Source organism: Nansenia antarctica, assembly GCF_963989245.1.
Source record: "Nansenia antarctica genome assembly, chromosome: 5".
Classification (NCBI taxonomy): Eukaryota; Metazoa; Chordata; class Actinopteri; order Argentiniformes; family Microstomatidae; genus Nansenia; species Nansenia antarctica.
This window is the reverse complement of record NC_137690.1, coordinates 9716076-9731956: the sequence shown is the minus strand read 5'-3', so window position 1 is coordinate 9731956 and position 15881 is coordinate 9716076. Positions and strand designations below refer to the sequence as shown.

The 15881-nt window shown below is 43.1% G+C and overlaps 1 protein-coding gene across 1 annotated transcript; it reads left to right on the top strand.

Annotated features, from left to right (window-relative positions):
- Window positions 1-4265: 4265 nt before the first annotated feature.
- On the top strand, window positions 4266-13712 carry lrrc74b (leucine rich repeat containing 74B; the record flags this gene model as incomplete). Its single annotated transcript, XM_080531325.1, has 12 exons — window positions 4266-4421; window positions 5092-5229; window positions 5761-5917; window positions 6401-6544; window positions 7317-7459; window positions 8838-8970; window positions 9998-10204; window positions 11934-12043; window positions 12217-12332; window positions 12593-12671; window positions 13360-13455; window positions 13593-13712. The coding sequence occupies 12 exons, from the start codon at window positions 4266-4268 to the stop codon at window positions 13710-13712; spliced, it is 1599 nt and encodes a 532-aa protein (XP_080387451.1).
- Window positions 13713-15881: the final 2169 nt, after the last annotated feature.

Below are 15881 nucleotides of genomic sequence, written 5' to 3'. Positions count from 1 at the left end.
CAACTAACAGGATTAGCGTGTTAGCAAGTGGCTGTCTTCTTTCCCAGCACCCCAACAACACACGTTTGTGTGCTTTGAGATAAGAGCCATTTTTCATTATACACTCGTCATGGGAGTAGAATGAAGCCTTATGTGGCCAGAAACCCTTCATTAAACCCACAGCGTAAATGTGCAATATGTTGCTATAAAAATTCTCACTTTGTAATCAAAGTCCCTCTGTGTTAGATGACTAATGGCTGAACTCTCCCTCTCCCCCCACTCTCTCTCTCTCTCTCTACCTGTCAGGGTGTTCTGTTCATAGGGCTGTGAGCGGGGAGCTTCCAGATTGTTCTGATGTGGACCAGGCAGGAGGGACGCCAGGGGGAAAGGAGGGACGATGGTGCTGCAGCTGGTGGAGGATACTGTGCCAAGTTTTGTACTGTAAAAAAACGTTTTTTGGTTTCCTTTTTTTATACCTTTTCTGCTGCTTCATGGTCAGGCTCTGCACGTCAGTAGCAAGTTCGAAAGGATTTATTTTTGCGAGAAGTTTTGAGATCTTTTGTTTATTAAATTATTTTTAGTTTTCTTTTGACCTCATAATGTGCACCCAGTACTGTATATGACCTGTCTCTTTGTTGATGCATGAGCAAGACAAGAATATAGTAAAGAAATATATACTCTGTGTTATTTAATGTTACATCACCTCTTACTGAAGTTCGATATTTGCAAGACTATTTATGGCACCTGGTAACAAAGTCATGAAGCTTTTGATAGGAGATGATTCATCATAACGAAACCAAACAGCTGTTTCTGGTGTCATACAAGGCCAACCCCCCCCCCCCGCCCCACACCCCATATCACAACCTGCCTCAATGTGCTTTCATTATGACTGAGATTCCAGGTTTATGTGCAGGCTAGTGTTTTCTGAGGTGAGATAGAGAGAGAGAGAGAGAGAGAGAGAGAGAGAGAGGGAGGGAGGGAGAGAGGGAGAGAGGGGGGCAGAGAGTGAAGAGGGAGGGAGAGAGAGCGAAAGAAACAGAGACAGAAACATTAAGAAAAACCATGCTCAGTGCTTGTGACACATTTAAAGAAGAGGTGCGTTGAATGACGATGAAGCAGTAACCTCACCATTTCGTTGTAGTTATAACCTCACCATTTCGTTGTAGTTATAACCTGACCATTTCGTTGTAGTTATAACCTGACCATTTCGTTGTAGCTATAACCTCACCATTTCGTTGTAGTTATAACCTCATTTCGGCCAGGCTTTGTCATCATTAAGTACAACAGACCTCAGCATTGGCCCGACAGTGCATCAAAATGCATCTGCTCCTCTGTCAACTCTGCCCATCTCCATCCTGTCTCTCCCTCTTGTCAGAATAGCAGATTTGCAGTGTGGTCACACAACAGTAGCTGCATGGAAATGTGGGGAAAGGCCATGGATCAGTCACGCGAACGGGAAAACCTATGCATGTGGATCTGTAAGATAATGATAACCAATATGTATGTAAGACTATTATACAAAACTGCTTCTAGAGGGCTCTGTGCAACATATGTTGATATACTAATAATGTTATACAATATTACGGTGAGAAAAGTCTACGGCACACTTGTCTGACTTACTGTATGGGTTGCTTCCCTACCACCTGTGACCAGTTTGCCGACGTATTTGCCTTGTCTGGCATCTTGAGCTCGCTTCAAATGGTAAACGTCTCCCATGGGAGCTGAGAGAGTGAGGCAGGGATTCATGTCTCCAATCAAGTACACGACGCCATGTCATTAAAGACAAGATGGTAGCGGTTGTTGACTAGACTTTCCTTCTTCTTAACATACTCACCTTTACCAATGGTTTCATTTGGGATCTCTATCATAACCACCATCATAACCATCTGTGTAAACCAACCCCTGTTTGTACAGTGTCTATCCTATCCAACCTATCCTGTCATTAGATCTGCATTGAGACTGTAGCTGGTCAGAATGTACTGAGGACTGGCTGTTGCCTTATGGTGTTGTTGCTGCCACTGCTCGGCGTGATTGTCCTATCTATGCAGTGGCTTCACCCTTCTCCTGCATGTCGCCCCCCCCCCTCTTTCTTCCTCTCTTTCTCTCTCTCTCTCGGATACTGCCCACCCGGCTCGTGATGCTGCCGCGGCTCCTCCATTCTTCTCCGCCCTCTCATTGTGACCTGACACCTTTCTGAGGGGCTGTGTAGTGTGTGTGTGTGTGTGTGTGTGTGTGTGTGTGTGTCGCGTGTCTGTGTGTGTGCGTGTGTGTGTCTGTGTGTGTGTCTGTGTGTGTGTGTGTGTGTGTGTGTGTGTGTGTATGTGTGTGTGTGTGTATGTGTGAGAGAGAGAGAGAGAAAAAGAGAAAGTGAGCATGTGTCCTTGCATGATAACCACTTCAACGTTCCTATTTAGCCAAAAAAGTGAAATGTACTTGACAGGATGCACTCTCCGACTCTCCATCCACTGTCGTTTTGATGATGCGAATGATTTAAATAACTTCCTTCTCTCAGTCCCTCTTCAAACCTCTTGAAAGCTTAGCGCAATGTCTACAAATACAACATCTCAGATTTCATTTTCATAACATGTCACACTTCATACTTGCTTTTCAGTTGTCATGACAATTGTTCATACAATCTGTTCCTCACTAAAAGGCAAAAGGCAACTCAATTGCCTTTTTCAATGACACATGCCTTTGTAGGACTCCCATGAATCAGGTTCCTATTCTAAGCATGCAACCTGAAATGTGTTTTGTGGGTGAAAAAAACCAAACATTTCTAATGGTCATCAATGTTGCGGTAACCAGTGGCTTTTTGAAGCTTCTTGTTCTTGCCTGCTGTCTTCTCTTTCTTTATGAGTCCCCGTTGTTTTCTGAGTAAAATGGCAGCCAGCATGATTGAAACATAGTGGAGTTCAATGTTATTTGAGTCTCTCTGCTACTGCCGCATATAGATTACATTTTTAACTGAGAACTTCTTTTTCTTTATCTTTGGGAGAAAAAGGCAACGGTGTTAATTGTTGCTCTTAATGAATGTTTTTCTCCGCATCATTTGTTTACACAGGTTTGGATTGGAACGAGAGCCGTTAAATCTCTGTGATATAAAATGTGCAACAAAAAAAACGATATAAATATAGCCTATATATTCAAAGACAAAGAAAATACTTAAAACTGAACTATTTGAACTTTTTCTAAGAATGTATTTTGATTATGTAAATGGTATTATTATGATTTGTCATTTCTGCTTGGTTAAAGAACACACGAGGACTATGGTCTCCATCATATCCTTTAGGTCTGGGCAAAAACAGCAGCACTCTCTGAATGCATGATGTACTCTGTGTTCTCTTCTAGAAAAAAGCTTTGTCTATTTACCAGCACTCTGTCAGTCAGTTCATTTAGCGGGACTGCACCCGTCCTCTGGGATTGGACGGTTAATGTGCTCAAGGGTTTTGTGTTTGTTTTTCTGCTGCTATGAAACTCCAACCCAAACAGCCTCTGCTATGACCCTTAATGTGGCATTGATCAACCTTGACAATGTATTTCCATTTTACTGCATACTGCAAGGACTTTGCATTTACTAAATAAAAAGAAAACATTTACAGTATATGTCAACACTGTGTTTGTTGTCTTTTCTTGTAATACGAAAGTAACATCTCATAAAGAATCTTGAATAAGTGGGACTGGGATTTGATTGCAATGGGATTTGATTGCTGCTGATTATATTTGTTGAAGGTCAGCTTACTGTATCGGACAGTTGTGTTGTCCATGTTGCCTATGTTTATGTTTATAAAGAGAAGAAGTGAAGTGAATGCGCAGGTTAACTCAATATGGGCCTTTCCTGTTTGGATCTCAATTACAGCCAACCAGCCAGCCCCCTGCTTTTCCTGCTCTTGCCTCTGAAGCCTTCACAACACAGACGGCGGGCATTCTCAGCACTGAGACACAATCCAGCACCATGGTAACCTGACAACAAAGTAAATCAGCCAAACATTAAAGCAGCCTCAGTGAGCTTAGCCCCTTGTGGATTGGTGGGTGGGAGCCTGGATATAATGCCTGCAGCTGCCTTACTGGCTGGACTGCTTGTTAGTCGACAATACTACTTGGTGGACCCTCCCATGATAGCTGGGGTCAACAGGAGAGCATTAGTGTTACCCAAGTCTGCACTGATTTAACTCCCTGTGGCATTACCACTACAACACCTTATTGGGTGTAAGTGAGCAAATAACCACTGGAGTAGACTGAAAAAGAAACTAAATCTAACAAGAGCCGGAAATTATCACACTGAAAATATGGTGCTTGGGAAGAAGTTGGCGAAAGAGTCCCTGCTGCCATCAGTGTTGGAGGACGATGACGCTGAGACAGAGGGTGAGAGAGAGCCGCTGGGAGGGGGTGGCAGCAGACCACTCAGCAGAGCTATGAAGGCCTTCAGCCAGAGCAACAACCAGGTATGTGATGGTCGGTGGTTCGATCCCCGGCTCCTCCTGTCCACGTGTCGAGAAGTCCTTTGGTCAAAAACCCAAATTGCTCCCAATGAGCGGGTCGGCGCCTTGCATGGTAGCTTGCCGCCATTGGTGTGTGAATGCGTGTGTGAATGGATGAATGAGAGGCCATTGTAAAATGCTTTGGAATAAGGCGCTATATAAATGCAGTCCATTTACCATTACATTTATGATGGTAGAGTATGATATAGACAGTGATAGTGGAGACGGCTGGAGAGCATAGACTTGAGATCAGGGGAGGGGAGGCAGGTGGAGGCAGAAATTGGAGGGAGCCCGTTTGATTCCATTCTATGAATTACAATCAGCCTGTCCTCCACCAGGTTCCATTGCTTGAGACGGTGGATGGAGAGGATTGTGAATTGTGAATTAAAAATCCATGTTAAAAAAACAAATCCCCCCACTCTATGGATGACCTTAGACTTGCAAATGACCTGAATGACTTTTACTGTAGATTCGACAGACAACGGACCAGTCCTGACTCTGACTCATACATCCAGCCCCCCTCCACAGTTATCACACCTCTTATTTTTCCCATCCTGGACAGAGACACTACCCCACCACACACAATGGACCCAGACAGCCCCAACCCACCCGCATCACACCTCTCTCCATCTAGGAGAGAGACGTCAACAAACTCTTAAAGAAACTGAACCCCCGCAAGGCAGCTGGACCCGACGCTGTCTCCCCCTCTACATTGAAACAGATCAGCTATCTCCAGTGCTCACGACATAACACCTCACTGGTTGAATGCAAGGTACCTATACCTGCTTCAAAACATCCACCATCATCCCCGTTCTCAAAAAGCCGAGGATCACAGGCCTAAATGACTACAGACCAGTCGCCGTGACCTTCTAAGTAATCCAGTAGTGTGCAGCAGCCAAACTACAGCAATATATTCATATCCGCAGTGTGCGTGGGGTTGGCTGGGGGGTGGCAGTCCCTTGAACCCTTCCAGTGTATTTCATCAGAAGCCTGATTGCTTGGGGGAAATAGCTGTTTTTCAGCCTCTGGGTTTTAGCCCCAAGGCTTCGATACCGTTTCCCCCGACAGCAATAGCTCGAACAGTTTCTGATTGGGGTGTCGTGATGATAGGTGTCATGGATGGAGGGAAGCTCACATCCACTGATCTTCACAGCTATCCGCACTACCCTTTGCAGCGCTTTGCGAATTTGGACAGTGCAGTTCCCGTACCAGGCAGTGACGCAACCTGTCAGGATGCTCTCGGTTGTGCCTCTTCTGCCCCTATGATCTTAGGCCCTAAGCCAAACTTTTTCAACCGCCTGAGATGGAAGAGGCGACGTCCATCATCGAGTCCATCCTCAGCTCATCGATTATCTTCTGGTTCGCTGCCTCCACTGCCAAGGACAGTGGCAGACTACAGTGGATTATTCGGTCAGCCGAGAACCTGCCATCTGTCCTGGACCTGTTCCACTCCAAGACCAGTAAGACATCATCGCTGATCATCGATCATCGCTGATCCTTCCCACCCCGGTTTTTATGTCCTATGCACAACCTCACCAAGTCAACTTCCTATATGTGCAAATATACTTGCCAATAAAAATAATTCTGTCACTTTATATGTGGGATGCATGATTAAAATAGTCTGGGGATCCCTCTCTGTTTCTCTCTATCTGGTTCTGGCTTGGCTTGGTACTGTGTCTCCAAAATACTGGCATGCGTCAAGCCACCCCATGGCCCAAAGCAGGCACACTGTAAAACAGACCCTGTCAGAAATCCCATAACAGCTATGAGTAGACTGTCAACATTTCCTCAGGCCCTCAGACACTTTGACTCTCCTCTCTGTCTGGTAGACAATGACAGCTCTCCTCCATCTATCTCCCCCCTCCCCTTCCCACTCCTGCCGCGCCCCTCCTCCCCCTGGTAGGGAGTGACCTGTTCAGGAGCCTCCTCGTGTGGGCCGACAGCTCGACCCTGCAGCCCTGAGGGGGAGGTGCCAGATGGGGGTGAGATGGAGGAAGAGGAGGATGAATACGAAGATGAAGAGGTCGGCGGGGGGAGAGACAGAGACATCACCAGCGAAGACTCTGACATGGACCTGGAGCTTGGAGGTAGCTAGCTGAGAGCCGGATCTTATTAAAAAAGAGGATACAAGAAGGTGGGCGAATCATCACAAGTTGGATAAAGGGTGTTAGAGAGCTAAGGGGCACAGTGTGTGGTTCCCTCTCTCTCTCTCGCTCTCTCTCTCTCACACACACACACACACACACACACACTCACTCTCTATCTCTCTCTCTGGAAAAGAAATGGCGAACTGATATGAGTCATTCGTTCGACATTAACTGTTTAATTTCACCGTGACATTCTCTCGGTCTCTAACAATATCTTCCTTTGTCTCTCGCCTCTTCTCTCTTTGATTCCTCTAGCTCTCATGCTCTCTAGTGAAAAGAAACCTCTTATCTTTTTTCCCCTGAAAGCCCCACTGTACATCTAATTATTTGATCATACTCATTTAATCATACTAAGTATCATTCTCAGATGCTCAACTGTGAATCCCTCCCTCCCACCCTCCCCCTCATTGCTTCCTCTCATGATTCGTTGAAGGAGTAGAAACACCTACACACAATCCTGCATGCACACACATCCCTGTTCTGCATTCTAATGACTTCATCTGGGCTTTTTTATTTAGGCCTCTTCCGCCGTACGTGATGGCCATCTGGTGTTATGAATGCGCTATCCTCCCCATCATGGTGAAACCAATGGGCCACCAGGGAATGTCTCAAGTCAAAACTGACAGGCTATAGTCTTGGAGGATAACAACGCAGTCTCAGTGCCTTGATGGTGAACGGCTCTGATCTACTATGTGTATTTTTAACCTTCCAGATGTGCGGGAGGCGTACGACCCCACAGGGCAGACCCGTTACAAGGAAGCGTGCAGACTGTACCAGGTGGTCCCGGCGTCGTACGCCCTCAGACACATGCAAAGCAGTGAGCTGAACATGACGCACCACGGCCTGGGGCCTCAGGTAAAGGGCAACACCCTGTTTGAATAATGATTATGATGACGCACCAGTACCACGCTTCGGGGGCCGCAAGTAAAGGCCAACGCCCTGTTTCAATAATGGAATGATGTGCCCATCCCTCCCCTTCTCTCCTGGTTACCCTCTATCTGATAGGAGTTTGTGGGTGAAAGGAGGGTTTACATATTCATTCATTACATTCATATCACTGTCACCTATCCTATCAGATCAGATCAATGAACACGTAAAGGTCGTAAGGGTCACATGTCAGATGTCACGAACAGAGACGGTAACTTGTTTGGTTCAGCTCTCAGGTTGATGCCAGCCCAGCCGATTGGCTTACCCAAATAACAGTTTGATGATTGTACAGCAGGGGGCGGTGGTGGCCGTAGAAGTTATAATTCATGCAATTGAATGACACGTGTTTGATACCATTCCTCATGCCATGCGTCCTCCGATTTCTACCTCCACTAGCCTCCACTGCTGTACAGTATGTAGTCAGCTCTCATGAGCAACCATCATGTTCATGTGTATAATATATGACTCCTTTAACACCTGTTATTACATCATTACATAGACTTCATGAGAAAGGTCGGAGGTAAAAGTATCACTTTGCATTAAATGAGTCCTATAAAGCGGCATTCACATGATAAACGCAAGATCGGCAAGTGAGCATTGAACTCAGTGCATGTCAGTTATCATGTATGTGCCTTAAAGCACAGTAGCCATATTCTTGTTATCTCTAATACTTGTTATCTCATTGCCCACAAGATAGTCTTATCCAGTGTGATATGTCCCGGTAGTGAAACGGCATACACGTTAACACCAGGGGAGGCTAGTAATCGGAGGACGGGCTCATTGTAATGCATGGAATGGAATAAGGAATGGTATCAAACGATATCACAGCGTGTTTGATACCGTTCCTTTTTCTGTTCCATGCATTACAATGAGCCCGTCCTCCGATTACTACCTCCACCAGCCTCCCCTGGTCAACATGATGATCTTCTGATGGGGCTAGATCAGGTGAGGTGAGGTCTCTTGTATGATATCCAGTGCTCTCTCATTAGCCGGCTTAAACTATAATCATGTTTCAAGTCTTATTCTTCGACCCACACCTCTGCATGACCTCCTAGGACTTCATTAGTCTAACCATGCAACTAAAGGGCTTCACGGGTCATTGAATACAGAGGGAGGGGGGGGGGGGGGGTCATTATAGACATCCATTCGATGGGTGAAGTGCATTCATAATAGCTACCGTAGGAAAACAGACACACACGGCTTCTTTCACAGCCTACTTTATTAAAAAAGACAAAGAAAACAACAGATGGGGGGGGGGACAGTTGAGAGCAAAAAAAATCTCACTTTGTGAAATATGTGTTTCCAGGGTACCAAAGCGCTGGCGGTTTCCTTGGTAACCAACACTTCCATCCTGAGGTTAAACCTACGGGATAATTGGATGGAGGGGATGGGCGGGGCTTCCGTGGCCGAGATGCTAAAGGAAAATTGTTACATCACAGGTGCCCCCCCCCCTCCCTTTCTCTCTCTCTCTCTCTCTCTCTCTCTCTCTCTCTCTCTCTCTCTCTCTCTCTCTCTCTCTCTCTCTCTCTCTCAGTCTCTCTCTGTGTTGCCACCCACACCCACGCCCACGCCTACACCCGTGACACTCTCAGCCCATGTACGCCCCAACACCTCAGGTCCACATTTAACATTCATTTAGTGTATAGCTCTCTGTACGTGCAGTTCAACGACATAAGGAAGATTGTGAGGGTTGTTATTTTTACACCTGCAAGACCACCTCAGGTTCTATCTGCTGGCGTAATTCCTTTTCTCAGAGGCTGGCAGGCTAGGTTGTTCACTCTTCACTATGTCATTATCCGCCACAAGGATTCCAACAGTTGTACTGTAATTAAGTGTCTAATTATGGCAATTCTGAAGACTATGAATATTTAACCTGTTGGACTGATTCCTGACTGATTAATTATCACCTAAGATCATGTGATCATCATGAACATCATGTGATCATTTGAACAAAGTGGTAGAAATTAGCTACACCTTAGATTTTAACAACACATTTTGACTTATTCATTTGAACAAAAACTGCCACTACATTGTTCAATAGGTCCCTAGGAGATCTGTTTGCCCTAAAGATCTTAGGCTTGAGTTCTGATTCCCTGCCCTCGACCTCTACAGCTTTTGGACAGTTGCAAGTATAGACCAGGTAGTTTACACCATGTGACAGGGTCTCAGCCTGGTGAAAAAATCCCCAAGTAGGGCATTTTTAAATATACATATATATATTTTTTTTTTTTTACAGATTATGAAAATAAAGATTATAAGATTTCATACACAAAAAAAATAAAATAGTTGAAGAATATGATTTGAATTTTGGTACACCTCAAACCAAATACCGGAGTCCAAATATAGGGAGTGAGTGAGTGCACTGGATTGGAACACAGCCAACCGAAGGAGCAGACAGTTAGTCAGCACATCCACGGTGTCCTCAAACCCTGTGTGACCTCTGACCTCTCTATGTGTCCCTGTCAGAGGTGGATCTGTCAGACAACAGGCTTGGCGAGTGGGGGGCACAGACCCTGTCCAGCATGCTCCTGGAGAATACCACCCTGATGATGCTCCGTCTCTCAGGCAACCAGCTGAACGACCGTGCCGCGCAGCACCTGGGTCAGGCCCTGACCAGCAACACCAAGCTGGAGACCTTGGACCTCAGTCACAACAGGATGGGAGAGGCCGCAGGTAGGTAGTCAAACCCCTATGTCACAGTGTGGGCTAAACCTGCCCACAATGCATAAACACATATAAAATATGCATGAATACGCATGAATATTGCACAGTGAATTCTGATTTAGAATAACATGAAATCTTCCCTTCTCATGGACGTTTTCATTCATGTCTTAGCGAGTCCCACAGTCACAGCGAAACAATTGACAGTTTTTGCATAAAAAGCCTCCACTTTCGCCTCTGGTATGGTGCACAGAGCTTAGCTGTAAGATAAACAAATCAACTTTCTTACCTATGACTTGGTTAAAGAAAGTGCCTTGCTTGAATTCCTTAGCAAGAAAATGTCCTTATCAATCCTTAGAGACATATGTATATAGGTAACCAGTAGGGTGACGAAAACATCCACTGGTTCTCATCGTTATGACATAGACTCAGTTGCCAAAACTGCATTGCCAATCATTGACTGAGAAAAAAATAAAACATACCGATGACATATTGCAAAAGCAGAAACAGACTTTGTAGCAGATTGTGGCATATAAAGGTCAAGGATATTCTCCTTCATTAAAAGCTCAGTCACTTACCATATGGATTAGGTTTGGGACAGGAGCCTTCTGGGTGGCCAGGCTGGATGAATGACAGGGTATGCGGCAGCAGATATGTTTGAAGTAATTGAAATGAAAACAACTGCCTTGTCTGTGGAGAAAGTTATCTTCACTGCCTCTTCTTGGAGGATCAGTGGGTTTGGCTATGATGTATACACTCATATTGGATATTTACTATTTTCCCACAATCCCTGACATGTAAGAATGTATCATTTTGTCATCGTTATCTATATGGTAGGAATGCAACCTCATAGGAACACCCCCTTGCATATTGACCAATGATAAACAATGCCAATCAAATTCATCAAGGCTTTATTAGATCTTCCAGTTATTGCTTCTGCTCCAAGCCACTTTAGGTCAACATTTTTTTTACGATTGCTTAGTCGCAGTGTTCAAAACTGAATTCACATTGTCAAAACTCTTCATACAGTCTTGCATCTTGCATCTTGGCCAAACACTCCATACATGTCTCAAAAGAAGCTTGTTCAACCATACATTCAGAAAGCATACACAGCTCCATATGAATGAATGGGAGTAATTAAGGCATTTGAACAATAAGGTCTGTCTGCATATTCATATTTTAAAAAAAAATATATATTATTATTTATTTATTTTCTGCTATCCTACCGTTTTGCCCCATGGATATGATTTTGTTTGTGGTTTCTCTTGTCTTATTTACATGTATTAAGTGTTCTTTGTAGTATATTGACGGGAGTGGAACTATGTACAACCCTTCTGGGCTTCGCTCCCTCATCCCTCATTGTTTTTTTTAATCGTGCTAAATAAATCAACTAAACTAAAATAACTCATATCAGAGTGGTTTTATAATATGCTTATCTTTCATAACTCAATTGGTTAAATAACATGTTTTTTGATTGGCAACCCAGAAGTGATCAGGCTTATGATTGGACCGCAGATAGTTATTTTATAGTTCTAAACTGAAATGGGTCTGCACAGATAGAACTTTATAGTCCCAAAAAAAAACGTCCTTCATAAAAGTACTTTTTAAACAATGTGACTGTACCCACACTTGAACAACTCCCAAAGAGCATTGATTGATTACTGTAACTCAGACATGAACTTTATAGTTGTCAGGTGTCAAGTTTATCTCTCTCTCTTTCTCTGTCTCTCTCCTCCCTCAGGAGAGATTCTAGGTCACACAATGGCTGAGAACACAGGGATGAGGTCACTGAGTCTGGCCTGGAACTGTATCAGGGGGGATGGAGCGGTGGCTCTGGCTAAGGGCCTTGGGGTAACTGCTCAAGCTGTCACTGTCTGAACTGAACACTGGAAGCAAACGATAAGAATAATGACACTTACGATCGATCATTGTGACTCACTGAGATCTTTAATGTTTTATTCACAAGGTGAACATACTGAGAGGTTGATTGTATTGAATTATGCTTTTCTCTTTTAATGTCCCAGGCTAACATTTTTCTGAGAACTCTGGATCTGTCTTATAATGGCATGGGGAGAGATGGGGCCATTGCTTTAGGAGAGGCACTCAGAGACAACAACAGCCTCGAGGAGTTAAATATCAGGTACATGGATTTGTAATCTTGTAATCTTAACGAAATTAACAAACTGTACTTCTTGAAGCACTGGCAGTTATCTAGACATCTAGTTCAAGTTGAGTTTTTGAACATCTAGTTTAAGTTGAGTGTTGCTAGAATGCTCAAAATTCATGATGTTGAAAGGGGGTCGCAAAACGGACAACATTGCATCACTTCACAATGTAAACGGCAACAGTTTTATATTGCTTCTCTCACAATCACAACACTTGTTTGTTTCCCCCCCACAGTAACAATCGTATACCCCCCGAAGGTGCAATCCGCTTCGCCATGGGCCTCAAAGTAAACAAGACAATCAAAGCCCTCAGCGTAAGACCGGCTTTGGTTTTAACCCTCCTGTCGTGTTCGGGTCAAATCTGACCGATTTGCAACTTTCATCAATCATAAATATTGTGTTTTACATTTGATTGCCTCAAGGCCTTATGATATCCTCCACACTAGGCACACTTACATTGAACATGTCAAATTGCAGATCACCATTTTCATTGAATTCTGAGAGGTTTAGTCAACTTTGTAACACCTGTGGTGTTCCCGGTCAAAAATGACCGCCATAGGAAATGAATGGGTAACCATAGATTATGTTCATCCATCAGATGGAAAACATCCCCATACAAACCAACACATCCACAATCATTACATTTTCAGTGTCTATTCTTTGTATATTCACTGCAGTTATTCATGTTAACTGCTAGTCTGAGACATTGTTTACAGCTTGAAAGGGTGTTAAATAAAATTTGGTGATGATTAATGTTTTTTGTGTAAGAGCAGTTAAAACAAACCGGTCAAATTTGACCGGGAACACCAAAGTAAGGGGGGAGAAACGAACACGACCGGAGGGTTAAAAGCAGTGGAGAACATGCATAACCAAGAAAGGAGTGCAATGGGATGACACATCACAAGTCTTTCGAGACACTAAATAATGGCTGGATAACTGTAGCTGGTCATTGACACTATGGTATCTGATCATGTGATGCTTTTGTCATCTCTCCTTGGTTAGATGGGCCGGAATCCAATACAGACGGCTGGATGTTACGGAATTCTGAAGGCAATCCATGGGAACCCAGAATCAGCTGTGGAGACTTTAGACTTCTCTGTAAGTACAAAACAACAACAACAACAACAACAACCTTACTGTATGCTTTTCTTTCTGTTGCCTTGATTCAGTCTTTGATTCTATTGAATAATTCACCTCATCTCTCTTTCCCCGGATGCCCCTCTTTTTCTCTGTAGGACATCACAGTGAACCAGGACTTTGAAGATTTGTTCAGCGCAGTAAAAGATGTCTTCCCAAACCTGAGAGTGAAACATGGTGGGAGAATAGACACATTTAAGAAAAACACACACACATAGGCTACACACAACATGTGTAGTACTATAATGTAAGTCGCTTTGGATAAAAGCATCAGTTAAACTGATGCTTTTATCCAAAGCGACTTACAGTGAGTGAATACATGTTTCAGTAGCCTATGGTCCCAGTGGATGTATGATGTTGTAAAGCCCAGGCCTTGCAGCTCTGTTTGGTGTTGTTGGTGGAAAGAGGACAGGTTATATGCGGTAATACCATGACAATTTATTATTATGCCAATTAAACATGCACAAAAATCATTTATAGAGCATTTTGGAACATGCAGCATCAATAGCATCAATAAAACAATTTTTGAAATGTTGGTCTCATCAAATAATTATTGAGTGTGGAAAAAGCAGGCCAAGTCATTCAATTGACCCTTGATACCCCAACCCCGAATATACACCGAACACTTTATTAGGAACACCGGTAGCCTACAGCCGGTGGAGGTGGTGAAATGGCGTGGGGGGCGTTTGTTTTCTTGGCACACTTTGGGCCCCTTAATACCAATCAATCATTTCTTGAATGCCACAGCCTATTTGAGTATTGTTGCTGACCATGTTTTAATGTTAATGTTAATGTTAATTTTATTTATAATGCGCCCCCCATCCAACTTTTACATCGGCCCGGGGCGCAGGCCCGTTATGTGCATCCTTTCATGGCCACTATAGGTCTACCTAATCTAATACCTATCTTCTAATCTAATGGCTACTTCCAGCATGATAATGCAAAATGTCACATAGCAAAAGTCGTCTCAAACATGAACACAGGATCTGTATCCAACACCTCTGGGATGTGGTAGAACAGGAGATGCACATCTTGAAACTAAGTGCACCTGGAAAAACCTGAATTGCGTGACGCAATCGTGTTATCATGGACCAGTATCTCAAAGGAATGTTTCCAATGTCTTGTGGTGGAATCAATACCACGAAGGATTGAGGCTGTGATAGTTTACAGTCTAAAGTTACACCAAGAAGCTTTGTTTCCTGTACTTGCTCAATAGCAACATTGTTCATTACCAGATTCAGCTGTGGTTTATGGGTCATTTTTTTTATACGGTGCCTTTTCTGTCCCCAGTACTAAATCATGTTGTATTTTGTCTAAATTTGGACAAATACTAATTCCATTAGGTTTTTCATGTATAGTCAATTGTTATTTAAATTATTATGAATACAATGATATGGGCTTCTAAGTTGTTGTTTTCTACATTTTAAAAGCTTTGGTTAAAGATGTAAATTGGATTTTGCATGGGATTTGGGATGTCCCCAGTGTTGTTCATTAAACTTCAATCCAAAAAATAACTATTAAAAACATATACATTTCCAAATATGTTATTATTATTTAATTTTCCTGATCAATATCTATTGAAATCAAATATAGTTTTTATCCTCTTTTTTTTTTGGGTACAAAAAATTAAGGGTTTGCTTACAATATTGCTTGTCCCTGCGATCACTGTCCACCCTGTTATTCTGTGTCAATGTCCCTTTTAAAAGAAAACCATATTTCTCAATCACATCACTCTCATGAGGTGACATCACATCAGTGGAGGGGATTTCAAATGTTGTAAGCTGTGTGATTTTCTACCTCTTTTACCATCTGATTTTTATGTTTTTATCCAGTGAGTTTAATGTGGTTGACCATAATGTGTCCACCCTGTTATGCCTAAATATTGAGGAGATCAATCAAATTGAATACTTTCATCAAAAAAAGTATTTAGTGCAAATTAGATTCCTCATCAAGTATTCATGGTCATTCTAGGCATTATGCTAACACAGGCAGTCTAAAGGCTAACTTTAACTCAAAATGTCCACCCTGTTAGTGTCCACCCTGTTATGTGTCCACTCTGTTCTGGAGACACTCGCCCTATTCAACTACAGAGGGTATTCTAAATAAAATAAAATGTAGGTGCCTGAGCTCGAACACTATGTTTTTCAGCAAGCTAGATATGTCCTTTATATAATAGAACATTACAATATAGATAAATCAACAATTTATTTTTCACAAGTTATGAAGTCCAAATGGCACCGTATAAAAAAATGACCCTTATAGCTTATTATACAACAGTTAGTTCCGACCAAGTAATTTGATTGGACAAGAGGCATTCCATATACAGTATAACAGCACTGGGACTATATGTATCACTCCGAAATTACCGTTAATACATTACAAAGTAC